Raw genomic sequence first — 26,293 nt, 5'->3', positions numbered from 1 at the left:
GTACCCCACCAGTTAGTTTGCCAACCTGAAAATGACCCATTTATCCGACTCTCTGTTTTCTGTTAGTTAGCCAATCCTCTATCCAATCTAATATATTACCCCCAACACCATGAGCTCCTATTTGATGCAGTAACCTTTTATGTGGCACCTTGTCGAATGCCTTTTGGAAATAAAAATACACTACATCTACTAGTTCCCCTTTATCCACCCTGCTCGTTACCTCCTCGAAAAACTCTAACAGATTTGTCAAACACAATTTCCTTGTCATAAAACCATGCTGACTCTGTTTGATTGTATTATGATTTTCTAAATGCCCTGCTACTACTTCCTTAATAATGGATTTGAGCATTTTGCCAATGACAGATGTTAGGCTAACTGGCCTAGTTTCCCGCTTTCTGTCTCCCTCCTTTTTTGAATAAGGGCATTACATTTGCGGTTTTCCAATCCGCTGGGACTTTTCCAGAATCAAGGGAATTTTGGAAGATTACAACTAATACATTCACTATCTCTGTAGCCACTTCTTTTAAGACCCTAGGATGCATGCCATCAGGTCCAGGGGGCTTGTCAGCCTTTACACCAATAAGTTTGCCTAGCACTTTTTCGCCAGTAATAGTTCCTCCCTCCCTTTTGCCCCTTGATTTTCTACTATTACTGGGACGTTTTTAGTGTCCACTACTGTGAAGACAGATACAAAATATTTATTCAATGCCTCTACCATTTCCTCGTTTCCCCTTATTATTTTCCCAGTCTCGTCCTCTAAGGGACCAACGTTTACTTTAGCTATTCTCTTCCTTTTTATATACTTATAGAAGCTCTTGTCAGTTTTTATATTTCTTACTAGTTTACTCTCATAAGCTATTTTCTCCCTTTTAGTCATCCTTTGCTGCTTTCTAAAATGTTCCCAATCTTCTGGGCTACCATTAATCTTTGCAACATTGTATGCCTTTTCTTTCAATTTGATACCATCCTTAACTTCCTTGGTTAGCCATGGTTGGTTCATCCTTCCCTTCGAGTCTTTGTTTCTCACTGAAATATATCTTTGTTGAGATTCATGAAATATCTCTTTAAATGTCTGCCACTGATTTTCTACCGTCTTGCCTTTCCTAGTCCACTTTAGCCAACTCTCTCCTCATACCTTTGTAATTGCCTTTATTTAAGTTTAATACTCTAGTTTCAAACCCAAGTTTCTCACCTTCAAACTGAATGTGGAATTCTATCATGTTATGCTCACTCTTCCCTAGAGGGTCCTTTACTGAGATCATTAATTAATCCTGTTTCATTACACGTTATCAGATCTAAAATAGCCTGTTTCCTGGTCAGTTCCACAAGGTATTGTTCAAAGAAACTGACCCAAATACACTATGAACTCGTCCTCAAGGCTGCTTTTGCCAATTTGATTTGTCCAATCTATGTGAAGATTAAAATCGCCCACGATTATTGCAGTGCCTTTCTTACAAGCCCCCATTATTTCTTGATTTATATTCTGTCCTGCACTGTAGCTACTGTTAGGGGGTCTATAGACTACTCCCACTAGTGCCCTCTTTCCCTTACTATTTCTTACCTCGACCCAAATTGATTCTACATCTGGAACTTCCGAGCCAAGATCATTTCTCACTTGTACTGTTCTCATCCTTCATTAACAGAGCTACCCCACCTCCTTTTCCTTTCTGTCTGTCCTTACAAAATGTCAACTATCCCTGAATATTCAGTTCCCAGCCTTGGTCACATTGCAAACACGTCTCTGTGATGGCTATTAGATCATACCCATTTATTTCTATTTGTGCCGTCAATTCATCTATCTTGTTAATGAATGCTGCGTGCATTCAGATAAAGAGCCTTTAATTTTGTCTTATCATTTTCCCTTCTCTGACCTTATTTGCTGGTGCACTCTTATGTTTGTACACTCTGTCCCTTCCTGTCACACTCTGGTTTTCATTACCCATATTGTTACCCTGCACTATTGCCCTGTCCTTTCTCTTCAACTTTCTAAATTTCCACTCGTTTGAACCCTCCTCCCCACTTTTTAGTTTAAAGCCCTATCTACAGCACTAGTTATTCAATTCGCCAGAACACTGGTCCCAGCATGGTTCAAGTGAAGTCTGTCCCAACGGAATAGCTCCCTCTTTCCCAAGTACTGGTGCCAGTGCCCAATGAATTGAAACCCATTTCTCCCACACCAATCCTTGAGCCATGCATTCAACTCTCTGATCTTATTGAACCGATGCCAATTTGCTCGTGGCTCAGGTAGTAATCCAGAGATTATTACCTCTATGGTTCTGCTTTTTGATTTAGACCCTAATTTGTCATATCTAAAAATATTAGCTATGCATTGTGAATATTAATAGAAACTGTGTAAAAGATTTCACAAGATGGATTATTAGTGTAAAACTCACTACTAAAATACCATGTTTTAAAATATAAACTAAACTTGTAAATGTGTGTTGATTGTCTTAATCTTAGTAAATTGCATGAATTAGGTTATCTTCGTGGCCAGCACGATTTATTAAAAGCTGGAAAGGTTTAAAGAGATCTAAAGTCCAATCATGCAGCATTTAAAAGTTCCATTAAAATTAAATTTTACAATTATTTAACAAATTACTGAATTTCAGATTTAACCGCTTGAAGGAGGGAGTGTGGAGAAAGAGGAGGCAGTGCGTACCCACGGGCCTTCATTCAGTCAATAATGATATTGAACTCTGAAGTTATTTGAAACCAGGTTAAGGTGTGTAAACAATTGTGGAAGGTTTGAAGATAAGTGCAGTACCTTGTAATAGAACTTATTGCTATTTACAACAATCTTGTTTTGTAAACCCACACATGCACGCAAAACATTTCAATTACATTTATTTCGTAAGATGGTTAATTTTGAAGAACTTCACTCCTGTGTTCATGATATTTAGTTCAGGTAATCTGTAAGTGAATTTAGTTCTGGTTTAGAAACAGGAAGTGATTTATCCTGCTCCCCCTTTCCGATAATGACATATATACTGTTAGCAACTCTTTTTTGGAATCTGAGAACCCAGTGTTTAGATAGCAGAGTTGTGAGTTTATGCACCCATAATAATGAGGACACAGACATTTTCAAATGGGAAAAATTTGACAAGAACAAAAAAGTGACAACAGAAAGTCAAATTGCGCAGATAGGAAGTGGGTGTAGATACAAGATTTTTAATATATCGATAGATCCTTTAGGAAGGGTGTCAAGGATGTGGAGAGGGTGACAAGAGATTTACTAAGGTGATAACATGTCATCCGATAAGACTGCACTTTTGACAAGGCTACACTCCCCCTCGCTACTGCACTGAAGGGTCAGCCTAGATTATGTGCTTAAATCTGTAGAGGGGCTTGAACTCAATCTCTGATTCAGAGGTGAGAGTGCTACCGATTGAGCCAAGCTAACACAATAAGCCACTAAGTTATAACCTGTACTATGTAAAACTATCAAGTGTTCAACAATAGGTCAGTAATTGAAATACCAGTTGAAGAAGTTATCATTGTACAAAAAAAACTGAAAAGTACATATTAGAAAGGAAAAAGGTACATACATGTTGCAGATTGCTATCATTCTGCATCTGGTATTGTAGTTCATTCTTTAAGTCCATACTGATTTGTTCTGGTGTCGCCTATAAAAAGCATAACTGAATTACACTGGTACTTTTGATTATTATGGCTGTTAAGGACAAACATTTAGTTAAAGATGAGAAGTAATTAAAAAAAAATACATTTGAAAAAGCACCTTCTATACTGGTCTTCAAGTCACCAGCACGGCTGAAATCAATAAACCAACTGACTGCATCGCTGGGGGTAATTACGTACTGTCCACTCCTTACATGCAGTAGGGCGGTGGCATGGTTGGCTTCAAAGCAGTGTTTTTGACTAGAGCTTTCTGTGGCAGATCTGGCAGCTGAAGTTATGGGTAAGTACTATGAGTAGGTGTGAGCCAGCAGACTATGTGACAAAGAATCATCTACTCTTACTTAGGTAAAGGAGGCAAATGCTGTTGGAGAGGACTGGACTGGGCGGCTGGTGAAGGCAGTTAGCAGCAGTGATTTGGGGACTCTTGATTATACAATGGGGCGGGGGCTCTCCTCCATTATGACAGTTAATACAGATTTCACTGTAACAGGAACATGGTTTGTCATTACACCAACAATTTCAAATTTCCAAATGCAGAGAATATCCATTCATGACTAGGACCTTCTGCTGTTATCGGAGTCTGAATTTTAGGACATTTGCTTGTAAACGTCATCTGCATATCTAATGTAACCAAACAAGTATAACTATCAAAGAACAAAATGCTGCATTCCCTCTTAGGGTAGCATGGGATTCAGAATATACAAGGGAGATTCTGCCCACTCCCATTTCATCTGCACTGAGAATATTACTATTGGTTCGGAAGCCTAAGTCACACAATGATGACGCTTCACTCTTAATCAAAGCGGCCGAGGCTTGTGATTTAACCAGTGCTGAATGAAGATGGTAATCTTTTACAATATGTAATGAATTATTAGTTTCTGTAGCAAAAATGACCCCCAATCCATTATGTGGAAGGTCATACTCTCAGAATTATACCTTTCAGCCAATGTCCCAAACTCCTCGATCACCATCCCTGGGTACGCCCTGCCCCACCGGCAGGACAGACCCACCAGGGGTGGCGGCACAGAGGTATACAGTTGGGAAGGAGTGGCCCTAAGAGTCCTTAACATTGACTCCGGACCCCATGATGTCTCATGGCTTCAGGTCAAGCATGGGCAAGGAAAGCTCCTGCTGATTACCACCTACCACCCTCCCTCAGCTGATGAATCAATGCTCCTCCATATTGAACACCATTTGGAAGAAGCACTGAGAGTAGCAAGGGCACAGAATGTACTCTGGGCGGGGGACTTCAATGTCCATCACCAAGAGTGGCTCGGTAGCACCACTACTGACTGAGCTAGCTGAGTCCTGAAGGACATAACTGCCAGTCTGGGCCTGCGACAGATGGTGAGAGAACCAACACGAGAGGAAAAACCTACTTGACCTCATCCTCACCAATCTACCTGTTGCAGATGCATCTGTCCATGACAGCATTGGTAGCAGTGACCACTGCACAGTCATTCTGGAGACGAAGTCCCATCTTCACACTGAGGACACCCTCCACCGTGTTGTGTGGCACTACTACCGTGCGAAATGGGACAGATTCAGAACAGATCTAGCAGCTCAAAACTGGGCATCCATGAGGTGCTGTGGGCCATCAGCAGAATTGTATTCCACCACAAACTGTAACCTCATGGCATCCCTCATTTTACCATTACCATCAAGCCAGAGGACCAACCCTGGTTCAATAAGAAGTGTAGAAGGGCATGCCAGCAGCAGCACCAGGCATACCTAAAAATGAGGTGCCAACCTGGGGAAGCTGCAACACAGGACTACATGCATACTAAAAAGCAGAAGCAGCATGCTATAGACAGGTCTAAGCGATCCCACAATCAACAGACTGAATCAAAGCTCTCCAGTCCTGCCACATCCAGTTGTGAATGGTGTTGGACCATTAAACAACTAACAGGAGGAGGAGGCTCCATGAATATCCCCATCCTCAATAATGATGGAGCCCAACACATGAGTGCAAAAGACAAGGCTGAAGTTTTTACAACCATCTTCAGGCAGAAGTGCTGAGCGAATGATCCATTTTGAGCTTCTCCAGAGGTCTCCACCATCACAGAAGCCAGTCTTCAGCCAATTCGATTCACTCCACATGACATCAAGAAATGGCTGAGTGCACTGGATACAGCAAAGGCTATGGACCCCAACAACATCCCGGCTGTCGTTCTGAAGACTTGCGCTCCAGAACTAGCCGTGCCTCTAGCCAAACTGTTCCAGTACAGAAACAACACTGGCATCTATCCAACAATGTGGAAAACTGCCCAGGTATGTCCTGTCCACCAAAAGCGGGACAAATCCAATCCGGCCAATTACCACCCCATCAGTCTACTCTCAATCATCAGCAAAGTGTTGGAAGGTGTCGTCGACAGTGCTATCAAGCGGCATTTACTCACCAATAACCTGCTCACTGTTCAGTCAGGACCACTTGGCTCCAGACCTCATTACAGCCATGGTCCAAACATAGACAAAGGAGCTGAATTCCAGAGGCGAGGTGAGAGTGACCGCCCTTGACATCAAGGCAGCATTTGACCGAGTGTGGCATCAAGGAGTCCTAATAAAATTGAAGTCAGTGGGAATCGGGGAAAATTCTCCACTGGCTGGAATCATACCTAGCACAAAGGAAGATGGTTGTGGTGGTTGGAGGTCAATCATCTCAGCCACAGGGCATCACTGCAGGAGTTCCTCAGGGCAGTTCCTCAGGGCAGTGTCCATGGTCCAGCCATCTTCAACTGCTTCATCAATGACCTCCCCTCCAACATAAGGTCTGAACTGGGGATGTTCGCTGATGACTGCACAGAGCCATTCGCAACTCCTCAGATAATGAAGCAGTCTATGTCTGCATGCAACAAGACCTAGATGACATTCAGGCTTGGGCTGATATGTGTTAAGTAACATTCACGCCACACAAGTGCCAGGCAATGACTATCTCCAACAAGCGAGAGTTTAACCACTGTCCCTTGACATTCAACGGCATTACCATCGCCGAATCCACCACCAGCAACATCCTGGGGGGGGTCACCATTGACCAGAAACTTAAGTGGACCAGTCACATAAAGACTGTGACAACAAGAGGTCAGAGGCTAGGGGCAGGATTTTCATTGGGCCGTGGAGGCGGGATTGGAGGTGTGTGGGGGGTTAAAATCTCGAAATCGGGGGGCACGAACCCATCCCACCCCCAACCCGCCTCCATGCCAGTTTCAAAGGAGGCGGATACTCGACCTGTGCTGGGACCCGCCTCCCCGAGGCGGGAAGGGGATTAGTGCCAATTAACTGTCCGTTAACAGGTAGTTAACAGGCAGTTTTTAGCCTAATCCCTATTTTTATTGCTGAAGTGTGGGATTCCCGACGGCTCCAAACCACGCCAAGTTAGCGAGGGGGGCCATCTGGCTGAAGGGCTTGGAGGGTTGGAGATGTCCGGTGTTCAGGTGAGTGATGGGTGCATGAGTTCAGAGACAAGTGTGTTTGGTGTGTGTAAAGTGTTTAAAGAAGTTTTACTTACATTTACTTACCTTTACAGCCTTCCTTCCTTCAGGTCTCGGGAATCCCTCATCTCACCGGCACAAAAAGCAGAATGGCTGCGATCTGGCAAAAGTTGCAGCATTCAGCTTTCTGTTCTGGAGAGATCTCTAAATCAGCCTGAGAGGCAGGAATTAACTTGGAGTACAGACTGTCAGTGTTTGGCAGCTTCAAACAGCTGTCAAATGCTGATATTTCATCTGTCAATGAAATGTCACTGTGACGTCACCTGTTGCCGGGTGGCCCTTAATTGGCCTCCTGAGCCCGCTGGGCGGGCTCAACAAGGTCAATCAAGTGAAAATCGCGTGGGTTGGCCACAAGTCGATGGAGGCGGGACTACAACCCCCGAAAGTTGTAGTCCCGCCTCCTACACGCCTCCTCAACCAAAATCCAGCCCTAGGTATTCTGCGGCGAGTGTCTCGCCTCCTGACTCCCCAAAGCCTTTCCACCATCTACAAGGCACAAGTCAGGACTGTGGTGGAATACTCTCCACTTGCCTGGATGAGTGCAGCTCCAACAACACTCAAGAAGCTCGACATCATCCTGGACGAAGCTTGATTGGCACCCCATCGACCACCTTAAACATTCACTCCCTCCACCACCGGCGTACCGTGGCTGCAGTGTGTACCATCTACAAGACACACTGCAGCAACTCACCAAGTCTTCTTCGGCAGCACCTCCCAAACCCACGACCTCTACCATCTAGAAGGACAAGGGCAGCAGGCGCATGGGAACACCACCACCTCCAAGTTCTCCTCCAAGTTACACACCATCCTGACTTAGACGTATATCGCCGTTCCTTCATCGTCGATGGGTCAAAATCCTAGAACTCCCTCCCTAACAGCACTGTGGGAGTACCCTCACCACACGGACTGCAGTGGTTCAAAAAGGCAGCTCACCACCACCTTCTCAAGGGCAATTACGGATGGGCAATAAATGCCTTGCCAGCGACGCCCACATCCCATGAATGAATTTTTAAAAAGTTTGGTTAACAAAATTCTGTGCTCCGCACACCCCACCGTGTGAGATCACAAAAGTATCATTTTTGAAAATTATATCAACTGTTTTGTACACATAGTAACTAAACGTAGTTTTGTTTAAAAAAAACAGATGTGTAATGGTGATCTTAACTACACAATTGTGGGGTTTTACAATTCCCTTGCTTTCGGGAATAGTCACTGTATTTTCACTTACATATGCAAGAGGTCCTTCATCTATATTGCTACTGGTCCAAGGGTTCCAATTGACTTGTGGAGGTGACCATGGTACAACTCCTGCAAAGGTCTGACGAATCGATGGCTCAAAATGGGCAAGCTTTCCAACAGTAAGTGCAACTGGACTGTTCGGGTCTTCTGGCTACAGAATCAAATGGTTGCAGATCAATGGTAACAATTTCTATGCATGTATTCACGATAAAAGCTTTGAATGCATCACTGAGCAAATTAATCATATGAACTACCAAAGTGCAATCATATTGTGCACTCACAACAAAGTCATTTGTTCACCAATCACCCAGAAGTATTTTCTTACAGAATTTCTAAATTTTGGTTTTTATTTTCCTCCTTGTTCCTTGAAAAAAACAGAAGCAAACTAGACAACCAAATCAAGTTGGAAATCAACCTGTAACCAATCACTGCTCTGACTATGTATTCCAACATTCCACTTGACATTTCAATTGCTTCTCCACAAAACCAACACTGAACCTAGCAACAGCAACTTGCATTTATGTATTGGCTTTAATGTAGGAAAACATCCCAAGGCGCTTCACAGAAGCATAATCAGACAAAAACTGACCCGGAGCCAAAGGAGGAGATATTAGGAGAGATGACTAAAAGCTTGGTCAAAGAGGTAAGTTTTGAACAGGGTTTTAAAGGAGGAGAGAATGACGAAGAGGGAACATTTTTAGGAAGGGAATTCCAGAGATTCAGGTACACAGCTGAAGGCACAGCTGCCCATGGTGGGGCAAAGGGACTGGGAGGTGCTTAAGAGGCCAGAGCACAGAGTTCTTGGAAGTCTGGAGGAGGTTACAGAGATAGGGAGGGGCAGGACTATGAAGGGTTTTGAACAGAAGAATATGAGAATTTTAAATTTGATGCGTCGACGGATGGCATGCCAATATAGGTCATCAAGAACAGGGGTGATGGGCGAGCAGTACTTGGTGTGGGTTAGCATACGGGCAGCAGAGTTTTGGATTACCTCAAGTTTATAGAGGGTAAAGGATGGGAGGCCAGCCAGGATAGCATTGGAATAAACAAGTATAGAGGTGACAAAAGCAGGGTGAGGGTTTCAGAAGGAGACATACAGAGGCAGAGGTTATGGAGGTGGAAGTAGACAGTCTTTGTGAAGCAGAGGATATGGAGTTGGATAGGATGCCAAGGTTGCAAAGAGTTTGGTTTAGTCTGATAGAGTGGCCGGAGGAGATGGAATTGGTGGCAAGGGTACGGAGTTCGTGGCAGGGGCCAAGGACAATGGTTTTGGTTTTCCCATCATTTAATTGGAGGAAATTGCAATGGGGCTGGAAGACGTGGAGGATAGAGCTGGGTGTTTTTCAGCATACACACGGAACCTGATGCCATGTCTTCAGGATGAATGTCACCAATGGACACCATATAGATGAGGAATAGAAGGAAGTCAAGGCTATGTCCTTGGGGGACTCCGGGAGGTAACAGTGGATGGGGTTGGGAAGGGAGGCCATTGTTGGAGATTATCTGGTTACAATTGGATAGTTAAGAGTGAACAAAATGCCACTTAGCTGGATAATGGAGGTGTTGGAGGAGGATGGTGCGGTTGACCATGTGAAAAGCTGCAGAAAGGTTGAAAAGGACAAGGAAGGAGAGTGCACCATGGTCAGTCATTTGTGACTTTGAGTGGGGTTATTTCAGTGCTGTGGCAGGGTCAGAAACCGAATTGAAGAGGTTCAAACATGAAGTTGTGGGAAAAGATTTGGGAGGCGACAACATGGTCAAGGGCTTTAGAGAGAAAAGGGAGGTTGGGGATGGGATGGTTGTTTAAGGACAGAAGGGTCAAGGATTTATATAATGCCTTTCATGACCCCAGGATGTCCAAAAGCACTCGACAGCCAATTAAGTACTTTTGAAGTGTAGTCGCTGTTGTAATGCAGGAACTGCGACAGCCAATTTGCGGACATCAAGGTTCCACAAACAGCAATTAAATAAATGACCAGATCATGTTTTTAGGTGTTGTTGAAAGGATAAATGTTTGCCAGGACTCAGAAAACACCCCTACTCTTCTTCGAATAGTGCCCTGGGAAGGGTCTCCCCCTTCCCAAAAAACTGAATGTATACGTTTGTTTTGTGCCTTTTTACACACTATGCTAAACCCGTAACACTTCAATCTAACAACTATCCTATACCAAAAGGAATCTAGTGAGTTTATCATAATCAATTTTTTAAAAAGCTGTATTTGCTGGCCTTCAATCCTGTTAAATCACTCCAATACCCACCGATTGTGTCCTGACTGTAAGACAGTTCCACAACCTTCATCCCTCATCTTGAACAATAATGCAAGGAGAAGCAACATCAAAGGCAAATGCTCACTAAAACCATTTGAAGGTTGGATGGAACAGAAACAGGAGAGAGATAGTTTGGTGCCAGCCATATTTATTTTTCGTGATGGACACTATTCCACAATTTAAATAGGGCTGTTTCACGAAGAGGAGGTAGAGACATCAAATCTATCTCTAGGCATAAATAATGTGTCACGAGTCTTGAGATCTTTTCTCCAAATTTCAAGTGTTTGAAGAAAAAAGGCTTCATTAACTCACAACACATCCCAAATGCTTCTGATAATGACTAAGAGTTTATGTATATATCATCTTTAGAACAATAAAGGTAATAAAGTGTAGGGCAACTGCAGGGATACAAAGGCCCAGACGCTGCTGGGCCTCCCAAAGTGCCGGTGTGCAGGGCCCATGTATCCGAGGCGCAGGTAGTTTGCAGCGTCCCTGGGGTCACGTGGGCCATGGGGAGCCAATCAAAGAAGGGAATCTCCCTTCATACATTTGACAGGAATATCTGTCAAATATATGAATGGAGATCACCCCTAAAACATAGTAAAATTTAAATAATTTTTTTTTTAAATCACATTTTTAAAATGACTTGAAAGTCCAATAAATTAACTATTTTAAACAAAACTTTAAATTTTTGAAAAAAATAATTGAAGTTTTTTTTACGGGGCTAAAAATAAACTTACCTTTTTTAAAAAAGTATTTTTAAATGATAAATCAGTGGGAAATTTTTTTTAATTTTTTTTTTAATTACTTTTTTCAACTTTTACCAGGCGCAAGAATTGTAAGTGTTTTCTGCGGGCAGAGGGTCTCCAAAAAGCGGAACTATCCGCCCGCAGAGGCCCTTCTCCAGGGCAGCCGGAGGATCTGTCAAGAGCTTTCTTGAGATTGGAAAAGCCGGTTTCCAGCGCATGCGCTGTGCATGCCTAACACCGGCATTTCTGATGTCCCTACGGGTGGGTACACACACAGCGCGTACCCACCCGTAGGGATCGGAATATCCGGCCCAATGTGTGTGGATATAGATTAACAGGCTAGATTACAGTTTAAACAAATTCCAAAACTGAATTGCCCAAAAAACTCAATAAGCTTACGAAATAAAACTATAGTCAGAGTATTTTATTTATAATAAAAAGTCCCCCCTTTTTGCCCCTTATATTCCTTTGCAAATCCCACTAAGAGCAACCTATTTTCAGGCCTCCACCGATAATGGTCTTTTAAATTGGCCATTAATAGCTATACCAAGAGTGGTCCAGTGAAAGATATCCCTCAGACTTCCCAACTCGTGAAAAGGTACTTGGCTTACACTCGTCACTTACCACACTGGTCTGACTGACATCAGGAACTGAGCAGCATGGGTTGAAAAGCTACAGATTAAGACTGTATGCCATCATATAGTGGTCCTCCAATATGCTGCATCACTGCTTTCAGCAGTATCAAGAATAGTAGATGAATTTCATTTTACCATATAGAAGAAAAACTGGGGACAACACTGATGTAATACTTTAATCTAACCAGTAACATGAGGATACTTAAGACCAGTTTTTCCTCAATGTTTCCATTGAGTTTCAAGTTTCAATTCACATATACTGGATAAATATTACGAGTACTTACTGGTGGCGCAAGCTGCAATCCCAGTTCATGTACAACAGTCTCTAGCTGACGTTCCAAATCACTAGTAATATTTAGATCATATGGTTCCACCTAAAGAATAAAATGACAAACTTAAAACCCTTCTTCACCAGTCAAGCATACACAAGTACACGTTAGCTTAAAAAGAATGTGACTCAGAGAAACAAAAAAGTTGTATCTTTATCCAAATGTAAGAGAGATACCTGGCATGATACAAAACCATTCCAGAAATAGTTTCTTACTGTGTACTTGGCAAGTGTTGAAATTTTGGATGGGTCTAGAACCTGAAACAGTATTGATCCTCATTGGACATTACAAAGTGGTTTGTAGATACAGCACACCTATTTGAGAACTATGAAGATTAGAATGTCCCTCACTGGGCTTGGAAGTTACAACATTTTAAAAATGTTTCCATCTGGGACTTGGTATTATCCATATTTTCTTGGAAGAGGGAAATGAAAGCACTCTATTCCACCTCATCTACTGCCACTTACCTTCTCCTTGAAGCCATTACAGCAAGCATTTATTTCCCCTATTCTCAGTAATTTTCTCCCTTCCTTTCTTGAAGATATGAACTCTTTCCTGGCACAATGTTCTATGGGTGCTGAGCATCCTCCAGTTCCTGAACCACATGGCCATTCATAATGTGTGAACATTGACAATGATTGTCAGCAGGCTATTCAAATGCAGATAACATTACAGTTGAGCCCTTTCCTATTCTCATCCAACATTCACACTTAAAGTAGGGATTAGTGGATAATGATCAGGAACAGGAACCTTAATCGATTTCCTTCCCTAATCAAGACACATAGAAGCCCATTGTAGTTCTTCTTCCCTTTAGCTGAGGAGCGAACTCCGCACAGACCAGGGAATCAAATATGTGACCTTCCTGGTCTGCTCAAGTATTCATTGTTAAACCTATTGAGCTAATGAGGGAGCCTTTACAATAGGTACTTAAAACACTTTGTAGGTTAGTTTATGGCAAAAGTACAGCACACATTACAAAGCAATCCAAATAACAGTCACAAAAGGAAGATTTGATAAAAGAAAATGTAATGGTGATCATAAAATAGCACCTTTATCTTGCAATACAATAACAGGTCATGAAACATTCTATGTGACAGCCATTAAGTGACTCACCTTTTCAGTCTCTTTCTTTTTTGTATGTCCAGTGAAAGCTTCAAACACGCCTAGATGATAAAGCTGTCTGACCAATGACAGTGCACATGACTGTGCAGCCAGTTTCTTATTTGAACCATGTTCACGGGCTGTGATTCCTTAACAGAGGGAGGAAATGATACAAAGTTCTAATCCACATTTCAGCATGAACTTCACAATTTTATTTATGCAGCACATTCATTTGCACAGGGTGCCCAATCTAGCAACTCAATAATAAACAGATAAAAGTCACTTCAGGCAACAAGACGCTCTGGAATCCCATCTCTTACCATTTATGATTGCTATGTTCTAATATTGTGGTGACTAATTTTCCTGTAATACACAAACTGCAGGACTATTTGGGTGTGCGAATCTTCATACAGATCACCATATTCCTATACAATCAAAAACTGTTCTTGTAAATTATACAAGAACTTAATTTTCAACATCAGTGAAAATATAAAAACATATATTCCTTTTTAAAATATGTGACCGTCACCATCTTAAATATTGTGAACTAAACCTCTAACTACCATAGCACTTAACCTTTCAGTAGGTTATAACTGTACTGGCTTATTCCTGCTTACTTTACTAAATTATTTCTACATAGAAATGTTCAGCTGGCTAAAAGGAATATACATTTGAGTGAGTGAGGTTTAGCTTGACTATTACGACAACTGATGGACCAGTTGGGAGTTGTACGGATAACCCACAATCTTTCACATAATTGTCATGTGTTCGGACTCATTACTGAAAAGGATTTATTAAGGATACAATGTGTGTAATTAGAAAGTTAGCGCTCTAAATAGAAAGACAACTGAACAAAAACTTGAAATTCTTTTGAATCTTGTGAGAGCAAGGGAGAGCAGAAATGTTATTCAACACGGTGTGTGACAGAAACAGTTAAGGCAAAGGAATGTCTCATTTTCAAGTTCCCCTACTTCCAAATGAAGATTGAAGTGAACTTGTCTGAACCAAAGTTAAAGCACAGTTGGGAAAAGCACTCTGGAACAGGGTGATGGCCCCAACCATGTAGAGATTTTTTGCGTACAGGTCGGAAGAGTGCTTCCTATTCCTAGGATCAGCACTGGATTCTAGTTTGAACCTGTATTTCTTTATTATATGCAATTTAACTATATTAAAAAATTGCAATTATTTGCCGATATAATGGTGCTACAGTCACCATCACCCATGAGGCATAATTCTTCTCATAGCAGCAGAATATGGCAGAAGTTTTATTTTATTCACTGCGCTGATGAAACATTACACTTGACAGCAATTGTAGGATCGACATATATACTCACATATAAGATGAACCCCTGTCCAAAATTCCACCTCAAAAAAATCCATGACTCTCGTATAAGATGAGGGTCAACAGTACAAAGCTTCTATCCATCAAGATTCTCACCTTCACGTTAGCTGGTGTCTGCAAATACATTATCTTGCTTTTCAACCAGTGTAATCCTATATGCTCCCTCCTAACTTTAGTCCTGGTACTTGCTCCTGACGTTAGAATTAATCGCCCTGCATTTATCCTGCTGGGCATTTTCTAATTTTAACTCAGCTTAGGGAAAGTTGGCATTTAAATAGCAAAGCGCTAGAGGAGCAGAGCAATAAATAACAATAGCTGATAGGAATACACTGGTAGAGTGCTGCTTCTGTGTCCATCAACTTTGGCAAAATTGCTTTGCTAAGAGAGAACCCTACCAGGATGAAAACTTGATTGAGGATTTGATTCAAGTATAAGACAACCACTCTCCTTTTAACCCCGAACGGAGACATAAAATTTCTAGTCTTATATGCTCGTATATATAACCACTGTACCTCTACATGCTTACAGTAGAAACCTGGGAAAGTATTACAATATTAACTGGGAAATTTGAAGCTTCCAATTTATCTAGATAAAAATCTCAAATGTTATGTGCTTCATTCATATTCTTCTGATTTATTCTATTAGACTCCATACTTACTTACAACCTTCAGCCCTTCACCAAAAATAAAATTTCTCTCAAGCAATTTCATTTTTAAAGAGTTGCTATATCAAGAATGTTCTCCCAGTTTGTTCTTGATAAAATGAATTAGTTTGATACATGCTGATTTGCTGGGCTGAAGGTCCTTTAGACACTTTTAGATGGCAGCTGAGCTTTTATTGCAACTTGTTATAAAAACCATGTTTACAAGCCTGACAGTCAAGAGTAAAGCTATTCATGTTAAAATATAAGTGGCGACTTACTTCTTCCCAGCTGTCTCACGTGAAGAGTCATCTCTGCAATAAAACTCCTGCAATGACATGCACAACATCAAATTAACCCTGTAGTTTCAGCACTTCCATCAGCCCAGTGATATCTAAATGTGCGATAAATTGAACAAAATAATGCCCAGCACACTCTGAACAAATGGAAAAAAGATTTGAATATTTCATTCTTATACCACAGGCGTGATTTGGTGAAGAGGGAATACAGCACGCTATGCAAATATCTCAGTTGTAGGAGATAAAATTGCTGAAAGTAGTAATTTAGAAATTTTAAGATTGAATTTAAGTGTTCCATATATTTTAGCTTCTGAAGGTGACAAACAGATATGCCTAAATAGTAAACAGATTCAACATTCCTAGGGATTCAAAAACAAATGTAACCAATTTCAGTAAAGCAATGAGAATATTTAAGATAGTGCACAATGGCACAACACTTTTGGCTGTTGTGCAGGAATTACAGAACAAACGTTTACACCCATGACTCCTCACAAGGTGACGTTCTAATTTTAGGTATGCAATTAGTTAGAAACACCAGAGGGGAGTCACACCCATCCACTTGCATACCTCCAAGGGGATGGTTACAGAGCAGCATTGGCAGAACTCCTCAGATGGTCATACCTTTAAACGCAAAAATGTTGAGTAGCAGCAGAGAAAGCCGAATATCAATCAAAAATAAAACAAAAAAAAGCTTAGTTTAAAATGCTTATTTGGGTTTACACCACAGTCTTGGCATAAACAGAAGAATTTTTAGCCATAACTGGTAGGGCATCCATGATATGGAACTTATTTTTAAGCCCCACAAGCAAAGTTTGGTTAAACTTCATTGTCTTACTGTGCATCACAGCTGAGTACAGCAGCTTATGCAACCCATCCTCTGCCATACACGGGATTAGAAGTATTTGCCGTAAACAGCTGTGGAAATATTTGCCATACACGGGTGTGGAAGCATAGTCATTTATGAATCCACTTTTTACCTGTGGTACAAACAAAATGAATGATTGATGTTCATAACAAAACAATGGTTACTAGAAAGCACTGAATTTGCTGGTTTTCTAAAGAACTTTGTGCTCTATCATCCAGTGCCCAAGCTTTTGCATGCAATTTTATAATTCTGAATCCGGTCATAATCAATTGCTATCAAACTGCCTATCCAGTCAATTCAGACAGCCTTTTTATATTATAGAGACAAACTTAAAAGCATGCGCTGATATAAATAAATGAGACACAGTCATATAAAGATTTTAAGGTGCACCAAGACTTTCTCCATTTACACTGGTACCGATAGATGTACAACCTGTAATTTTAAAAAGTGTCAGTGGGACGTATTTAAGAAAAATACATTCATGCATTTAGTATGAAAGAAAAAAAGGAATTGTACCCAACATAACAGCATTTTATATATAATTAATTTCAACCACGCATTAGCATTTGAATGGAAAACTGTTGACTTGGAACTAGCTTCCTGACTGGCCAAATTCCATTAAAGAATAAAGTAAAACATGGAGTTATGTGGTCATACAAATTGGCCCAGAAATTCTGTAGTTTATTTTAAAAATGTGATGTTTTTAAAAATGTATTTGAAGATTTAGTGATGTTTTGGGGCCCGTAGTATTTATAAGTTTTGACAGCTCTTCGGGTCAATCTTATGAATGGAGCATTCCCTGCTCCGATTGGCTCCCCATGGCCCATGTGATCCCAGGGGCCGCATCGAACTAACTGCGCCCCTGGGATACGCAAGCACTGCGCGCCAGCAGCTGGAGCAGGCCCAGGATCGGAATCCCACGCGGGCCCACAGCTCCGAATTTCTGGGCCATTATCTATTGCTTTAATACACACGCATCCAAACACAAGTTCTGGTCATACAGTTTTGGACACAACAAACAAATGGTGTGACAGAAAGGTTACTCTTCCAATATATCACTTAGTCCTGGAATCTAGTTCTCTGTGTCCACAGTTTTTCTTCAGTATTATACGTGCGTCTTTTTATCTGTACAACTCACTTCTGATCCTATATTTGGTCAACTGAGATCAAGCACAGCAACTTCACGATTCAGAGAAGCCTGTTTATAGGCCCAATATCCACCATTCTTGGATGCCAGTATGTTTCTCTGCCAAGCTCAGTAAAGTTCCAATCTCCATCAGCCCTAGGTCCCCTAGAACACCTACAGGAAAAGTGACACCAGAAATCAATAGCTGTGTATGATTGCTTGTACCATCATTCCTACAATGGAAGGATACCATGTGACAGCTTAGTGCAGCCTAAGCAACGCCACATGTTTGCAAGAGAGATTTCTGGTGTCACCATGCCCCCATGAAAGATCAGATAAAGGAGCGACAGGCTTGTCACTTTTATTCAGAAGTTTTGTATCTACATTCTATTCATCTCTGCAATCAAAATATTTGCCATTACAGACTCTAATTTTTGAAATCATAGTACCTTTGAACATTAAAGTACACAGGTTTTAAACCTTTGTCCGCTGAGTTATCAAACTGCACAACTAATGTACACTGATGTTTAACCCTCAAAAGGCAATTAATATTTTGCATACTCAAGATGCAACAAAACTGCACATTGTGAAGGAATTAGGTAATTTAGTACCCTCCCAAAAGTAATAGTCAACACAGAGGAACGCGTTTGTATAGTAGACCCCTGCTATTTGGCCCAGTAGTCACAGAATTTCCAATTCATGGAAATCACCAAGATGCAATATACTGTTCAAAAGTGAAGTCCAACAGAAATTCACCAATTTGCTGAATTTTTTCCCCAATTAGCAGATGTCTACTATATCATATTTATAAGTATTCTTAGCATTCATAGGGGTACTGGGCAATTACCCCCTAGAAAGCTCTATATAACAAGGCAAGCTGGCTGAGAAACATACTGGTACCATACCATGAAGTATGGAATAACTCAGTTTTCAATAGAACAGAAATCTTCTGCTGCACCTGGAACACTTATTCTAGATCAGTTCAAAAACTATTTTGCTCACACTGGCTTTCTCACAGATGAGTACAAAATATCCTACTTCTCTGCTCTTTTGGTGTTGAAAATGTATGAGGATTACACTCTGCCACTTCTACTTGAGTTAAAGGAACAGCAAAACAGTCAATTCTTGTGCTTTAATGTTGAAGTATTCAAAACCAACTAAACAGTGCATTGTAGTTATGTTTGGCTAACATTTCCTTCTATGTTACTCAAAGTAGCTTTATTTAAGTATCCAATCATTCAACTATATGGGCTTTAAAAGGCATGCTATTCCTTAATTGTTGTGGTTTCTGGTAAAATTGCTATTTTTATTTCAAGCAGAGCAGCACACCCACCACCATCAATGTGGGCAGGCTGAGCAAACAACAGTTACATTGTTCTCATCGCTGAAAGCCAACCTCATTTCATAGGTGGGGATTGGTAGGATACTGATTTACCATCTCAGAATTGCATGAAATGAAAACCATGAAAAGGATTATTGTAGAATTGCTCAAACTGATTATTCCACAACCAAAATATGCCAAACCTGTTGTGATCAGGTCCCACTTGTGCATATTTATAGTCTGTTTGAATCTTCTCTTTTTGGAAGAATTGGTTAAGTTGAGCTTTGGCATTTTCGAGTGTCCAGTTGCCATGAAGACCAGCATTCAAATCCAAGCCTTCAGATTCCAGAGTCTGGAAAAAAAAGTTCTCTACTTACAAAGACATGTACAGAAATGTTACTGCTGTTATTATATATAAAAATATAAATGCACAAACACAAACGACCTTAGCTGTGTTTTCATAAAGCTTACCAAAAAAGGCGCTCATGAAGAAATGCAATTATTCCTGTGATGGCTAAGTGGCTAAAAGGACTGTCAAGCGTGGTGAGGCACTTGGGGTCAATTCTTGGTCTGTGTTGAGCTATCAATTTCAACCGGTGCTGCATCCCTGAACTAGGGGAAGAAGAGTCAAAACTAGGTTGGCCAAGGTTCCTGCTCCTATTTGCATAGGATCCATAACAGCCAAGTCTGATCAACTTCCTGCAGTGTTGTATACATACTCTTCCAGCAGAAGTGGGAATACTGGCTAATCTTGCTTGCTGCATAATCCAGAGACATCAAACCAATTACACCACCACTACCATCAACCAGGTACCTCATCGTAGATCAGAGATCCAACCTCCTTGTGTAACCCAATGCTATACTACACTGTACATTTACCCTTTAAGGCACTGGGGAACCTCATACCTAGGCGTTTATTTTATTAATTATCCAGTACATCAGCACATGTAATGCAAAGAGGAGAGAATACATTTCTGAATCCACAATCTCAACAAAAGACAATCTGAGCAGCTTTCATTTCAGAGGCTTCAACCTTTTTTTTTAACAACACTGGGTTCCTTAACACGACTTGGTTTAATCTGAATTTAAATACTGCAAATTAGGGAAAAATTTAAGTTGTCATTTATTGGTATGTTTTATGCAGAAAATACTTCTCAAACTATCTTATTGAATATATTAACAAAATTATTGAAGACAGTCACATTACAGCTCTACTTTACATTATATACATATCCCTTACTGCTTGGGCTTCCTGTTCATCCCTCTTCTCATAATACTCCTTTAGATTGGCTCCACGTTCCCAATAGCCACTGATTCCTCCTCCCCTGCCTCCTCCAAAGCCAGAATCTACAAAGGTAAAGCAATACAATTTAAAGAACATTTTTACAACCTTTTCCACAATACATTCAGATCAAGTGTAAAGGCACTCTGATATTGCTTTCTAGTTGCTGGTTCCTGCAGCACACCTTCTGCATCCAGTCACATCAATGCAAACCGGAGATATTTTTTTAGACCAGTGGCAAAGACCCATTTTTCACTGGGTTTACAAGAGCTAGTCAAGGCATTATCATAGAAACACAGAAATTTACAGTACAGAAGGAGACCATTTGGCGGCTCATTGTGTCTGTGCGGCCGAAAAGGAGCTAGCCAGGCTAATCCCACTTTCAAGCTCTTGTTCCGTAGCCCTGTAGGTTACAGCACTTCCAAGTGCATATCCAAGTACTTTTTAAATGTGATGAGTGTTTCTGCCTCTACCACCCTTTCAGGCAGTGAGTGCCAGACCCCCACCACCCTCTGGGTAAAAATAATTCTCAACTCCCCTCTAATCCTTCTACCAATTACATTAAATCTACGCCCCCTGGTTATTGACCTCTCCATTAATACTGAGGGTGGGGTGTGAGAGTGTTATAACTGGGAGTCTTATACTGAGGGTGGGATGTGAAAGGGAGTGTTATAACTGGGAGTCTTATACTGAGGGTGGGGTGTGTATCAGAGAGAGTGCTATAACTGGGAGTCTTATACTGAGGGTGGGGTGTGTATCAGAGAGAGTGCTATAACTGGGAGTCTTATACTGAGGGTGGGGTGTTATATCTGAGAGCCGCGTATCCTGTGTTGTCCACGTACCCCGTGCTGTTCAAGTATTTTGAATGGGCTTACATTGCAAGCAAGTCTTTCTTTCTCTTACTCTGTATGAAATCTGAACTTAGTCTTATTGACTTTAGAGAAACAAGATCTTGCCTGACTACACACCCTAATTTTTCTCAGGAAGTGACACCCCAAGTGGACATTGGACAACCACCTGACATGGTATATTTAAATTTACAAAAGGCATTGATAAAGCTCCTTGGGTCAACTGAAACTTATAGTAAAACCTGGGCGTAGATAAAGAATTCACTGAAGCAGCAGATATTTATTGGGGTAGTGACGTCAAGGTGGGGGGGAAAGGAAAAGTATGGAATAAAATGCTTCAGGATTCAGGATTCGGTGATGGGGCCCCTATCATTCCTAATATCCATCAAATGAAATTAATTCAGAATCCTAATGCACACTGGCCAAACTCTCAGATGATACAAAAGTTGGGGAGGCAGTTAAGTTGGAAGCAGGAAAAGGATAAAATCTGCAAATGGGCAAATCAATGGCAGATGACATTCAATATAGACTAATTCACAGAGTTACATACACATTGGAAGGGTTTTTTTTGGTCACAATATGGATCATGCAGAAATACTTAAAATTGAACTGGAAAAGGATCATAGGGAGGTAGTAGATTTGGCACGTAACATGTCAAATCGCAGCTTATTTTTGACTTGGTAGTCAATTTCACCCCATGATTTCTTAATTAAACATAGCTGATTTTTGTTTGGGGAGGGAGAAATAGCTGAAAAATCCTCAAAAAAAGATATTCTGGGCATCTGTAGACCGAGAAGAAATTCTTTTTATTCTTAGTTGTTGCAAATTCCACAATGTTTACCACATGATACTGTGATCAACTAGTTTACAAGCTCCTTCATGGTTGTGAGTGTCACCTTGAGACTCGCGCATAAACAAAAATGAGGGAAGAGTTTGGCCAGATGTTCTACACAGTGCAAGTGGAATGGAGTTTGTTCATGTCAAGATGATCAGTTCCTCTCTGTCTATGACAGTAATATTTAATAAATCAATGCCCATTGCCATTGTTTTCAAAGAGGAGAATAAAACTAACAATTTCTGAACTGAGGGAAATGGCTACAACTAATCCACCATAAAGTATGAAAAGAATAAACCAAGTAGATGAATGATTAATCTCACAATAAAGCAGATATTATTGCATGATCAACCTAAGTACACAAGCTGTTCTTGGCCCATCTGGTGAAAATTGTAATTTATGTTTCACTGTGAATAGGAGGAAATGCACTAAATAAAACACATTGGGCCAGAACTTCGGGTCCCCACGGGGGTACTCATGCGTAGGCCCAACAAAAGTGCCGGTTTTGTGCATGCACTGCGCATGCGCGGGAAACCGGAACTTCCGTTCCCTTAAAAGGGGTTCACAGCTCAAACGCGTGCGCCAGAGAGGCAGCGCGTACGCCTGGAACTTTCAGTTTTTTTGCAGGTTTCTCCGGGAGGGCAAGTCTCCAGGAGCTACGCTTGTAAAAAGCAGTCGCAAGGCCTGCTTTTAACAAGGTAAGTGGTGAATTAAGTTAAATTAAAACATTTTTTCCCCACAGGTTTATTGTAAATACTTTAAAGAAAGGTAAGTTTATTTTTAGCCCTGTTAGAAACTGTAATTAATTTTTTCAAAAATTTAAATTGTTTAAAATAGTTATTTTATGTAATTTATAGTTATATTAAAAATGTGATTTTTTTTTTAATTATTTGAAGATTTAGTGATGTTTTGGGGCTGAATTGTATTCATACATTTGACAGCTCTTCCTGTCAAATCTATGAATACAGATTCCCTGCTACCATTGGCTCTCTGTGGCCCACGTGATCCCAGGGGACGCTTCGAACTAACTGCGCCCCGGGATACACAAGCACTGCGCGCCGGCAGTTGGAGCAGGCCCAGGATCGGAATCCCATGCGGGCCCACAGCACAACGGCCAGCGTGCTAGCTGATGCGCCATCAATTACTCAAAAGACTGAAGTTGAGCGAGTAACAATCAGGCTTTTATTAACTAAAGAATGAAGGTCTTGTCTCGAGTGGTCGACCCGTCCAGAATACTAAGGGACTGGGAGGTAGTCACTTATATACCTGGAATAGTGGGAGGAGTCAGCCGAGGCATGTCCAGACCTGTACCTAGTGGAATACACATACAGACACAGACAGGTATGACAGTGGTTTACCACACTAGCTAAGTGCAGGGCGGAGGCTTTCACCCTCTGGAAGCCTCCGACCCGAATTTCTGGGCCATTATTGCACCTCCAGCTTTAATTGGCTTTTGTCTCCTATTTTAACATCTCACAAACACACAGAGGAATATGTTCAAAGTGCATTATAAATGCCTGAAATAGTCCCACTTTTAAAAAAAAAAAAATGCAGAAACACTCACCTGCTGCATTCTTTATAGCTAAGTGAGGAGCGCAGGGCACACTGGTTGGCAATTCCCCCGGCACATCACTTTCACTGCTAGCAACAGCATCGGGTTCAATTCCCTAACAAAAGTAAAGAAACTAACCATCAACATTTAATTAAATAATTTATATCTATGAGATACTTATTCACATAAATATATGGAAAAGTGATCAGAAAGACTAGTGTAAAGATTGGTTCTGGTTGAAACATAAAATTACTACCAAGATTCCTTACCTGAAAAAAGGAAATGACCGAAATTAAGCACATAAATCTACATTCTATATAAGCTTTCTTATTTTTGGAATTAAAAACAGAAATGACATAAGCTAAAGTAAGATTGTAAGATTGGGCAGAGTCAACATGGATTTATGAAAAGGAAATCCTGTTTGACAAACCTATTGGAGTTCTTGGGAGGATGTAACTAGTGGAGTAGACAAAGGGGAACCGGTAGATGTGGTGTATCTGGATTTTCAGAAGGCCTTCGATAAGGTCCCACACAAGAGGTTGGCGAACAAAATTAGGGCACATGGAATTGGGGGTAATATACTAGCATGGATTGAGAATTGGTTAACAGACAGAAAACAAAGAGTAGGGATAAACGGGTCTTTTTCAGGATGGCAGGCTGTGACGAGTGGGGTACCGCAAGGATCGGTGCTTGGGCCCCAGCTATTCACAATCTATATCAATGATTTGGATGAGGGAACTAAATGTAACATTTCCAAATTTGCTGATGATACAAAGCTAGGTGGCAGTGTCAGTTGCAAAGAGGATGTGAAGAGGCTTCAGGATCTCGACAGGCTCAGTGAGTGGGTGAGAACATGGCAGATGGAATATAATGTGGATAAATTTGAAGTTTGGCAGAAAAACACAGAAAGGCAGAGTATTTCCTAAATGGTGAAAGATTGGGGAATGTAGATGCTCAAAAGGACCTGGGTGTCCTTGTACATGAGTCACTGAAAGTGAATGTGCAGGTGCAGCAAGCCATTAGGAAGGCAAATGGTATGCTGGTTTTCATTACAAGAGGATTTGAGTACAGGAGTAAAGAAGTCTTACTCCAATTATATAGGGCCTTGGTGAGACCACACCTGGAGTACTGTGTACAATTTTGGTCTCCTTACCTAAGGAAGGATATACTTGCCATAGAGGGAGTGCAACGAATGTTCACGAGATTGATCCCTGGGATGGCAGGACTGTCATACGAGAAGAGATTGAGTAAACTAGGCCTGTATTCTCTTGAATTCAGAAGAATGAGAGGGGATCTCATTGAAGCATATAAAATTATTACAGGGCTTGATAGGGTGGATGCTGGGAGAATGTTTCCCTTGGCTGGGGAGTCGAGAACCAGGGGCCACAGCCTCAGGATAAAGGGTAGGCCATTCAGGACTGAGATGAGAAGAAATTTCTTCACACAGAGGGTGGTGAATCTTTGGAATTCTCTACCCCAGAGGGCTGTGTAGGTTCAGTCATTGGGTATATTCAAAACAGAAGTTGATAGATTTCTGACGAGTAAAAAAATGTTGGGGAACATAGGGTCTGATGAAAGGGAGGAACTGAAAGAAAGAAATATTTGTAGGGAAATGGTGTTAGGGAAATTGATGGGATTGAAGGCTGATAAATCCCCAGGGCCTGATAATCTACATCCTAGGGTAATTAAGGAAGTGGACCTAGAAATAGTCGATGCATTGCTGATCATCTTCCAACATTCGATGGAATCTGGAACAGTACCCATGGATTGGAGGGTAGCTAATGTTACCCCACTATTCAAAAAAGGTGGTAGAGAGAAAACGGGGAATTACAGACCGGTAAGCCCGACATCGGTAGTGGGGACAATGCTAGAGTCCATTATAAAAGATGTAATAGCAGAGTACTTGGATAACACTGACAGGATCGGACAAAGTCAACATGGATTTACAAAAGGTAAATCGTGCTTGACTAATCTACTGGAATTTTTTGAGGATGTAACTAGTAAAATAAATAAGGCAGAACCAGTGGAAGTGGTGTATTTGGACTTTCAAAAGGCTTTCGATAAGGTCCCACATAAGAGATTAGCGTGTAAAGTTAAGGCACATGGGATTGGGGGCAATGTATTGACTTGGATAGAGAACTGGTTGGCAGATAGAAAGCAAAGAGTTGGAATAAACGGGTCTTTTTCCGAGTGGCAGGCAGTGACTAGTGGGGTACCGCAGGGATCGGTCCTTGGACCCCAGCTTTTCACAATATATATTAATGATCTAGACAAGGGAACTAGATGTAATATCTCCAAATTTGCAGACGACACAAAGCTGGGTGGGCGTGTGTGCTGTGAGGAGGATGCTGAGAAACTACAGGATGATTTGGACAGGTTGGGTGATTGGGCAGAAGCATGGCAGATGCAATATAACGTGGATAAATGTGAGGTTATCCACTTTGGTGTCAAAAACAGGAAGGCAGATTATTATCTGAATGGCAATAGATTGGGAGAAGGGGAAGTGCAACGAGACCTGGGTGTCCTTGTGCACCAGTCGCTGAAGGTAAGCATGCAGGTGCAGCAGGCGGTTAAGGTGGCAAATGGTATGTTGGCCTTCATAGCGAGAGGGTTTGAGTACAGGAACAAGGATGTCTTGCTGCAGTTGTACAGGGCCTTGGTGAGACCTCAGCTTGAGTATTGTGTGCAGTTTTGGTCGCCTTATCTGAGGAAGGATATTCTTGCCATGGAAGGAGTTCA

General features: G+C 41.3%; 1 protein-coding gene across 4 annotated transcripts in view; it reads right to left on the bottom strand.

Moving 5' to 3' along the window:
- Positions 1-26,293, bottom strand: part of dhx9 (DEAH (Asp-Glu-Ala-His) box helicase 9) — an 84,725-nt gene that overhangs the window by 48,353 nt on the left and 10,079 nt on the right. For 3 of the 4 annotated variants that reach the window (XM_085982594.1, XM_085982595.1, XM_085982596.1), the window contains exons 4-11: positions 23,567-23,669; positions 20,278-20,384; positions 19,241-19,389; positions 15,708-15,754; positions 13,457-13,593; positions 12,299-12,388; positions 8,353-8,514; positions 3,546-3,623 (exon numbers count right to left, since the gene is read on the bottom strand). In XM_085982594.1, the coding sequence (XP_085838720.1) occupies positions 3,546-3,623; positions 8,353-8,514; positions 12,299-12,388; positions 13,457-13,593; positions 15,708-15,754; positions 19,241-19,389; positions 20,278-20,384; positions 23,567-23,669 (873 nt within the window). Of the gene's footprint in view, positions 1-3,545; positions 3,624-8,352; positions 8,515-12,298; positions 12,389-13,456; positions 13,594-15,707; positions 15,755-17,728; positions 17,837-19,240; positions 19,390-20,277; positions 20,385-23,566; positions 23,670-26,293 lie in introns of those variants that run through there. The other variant, XM_085982597.1, reaches the window with a different exon arrangement.

Source organism: Somniosus microcephalus, chromosome 3, assembly GCF_052327205.1.
Source record: "Somniosus microcephalus isolate GS21.2 chromosome 3, FLI_Smic_1.0, whole genome shotgun sequence".
In the NCBI taxonomy this organism is placed as follows: Eukaryota; Metazoa; Chordata; class Chondrichthyes; order Squaliformes; family Somniosidae; genus Somniosus; species Somniosus microcephalus.
The sequence above is the reverse complement of the archived record's forward strand: the minus strand, read 5'-3'. Positions and strand labels throughout refer to the sequence as shown.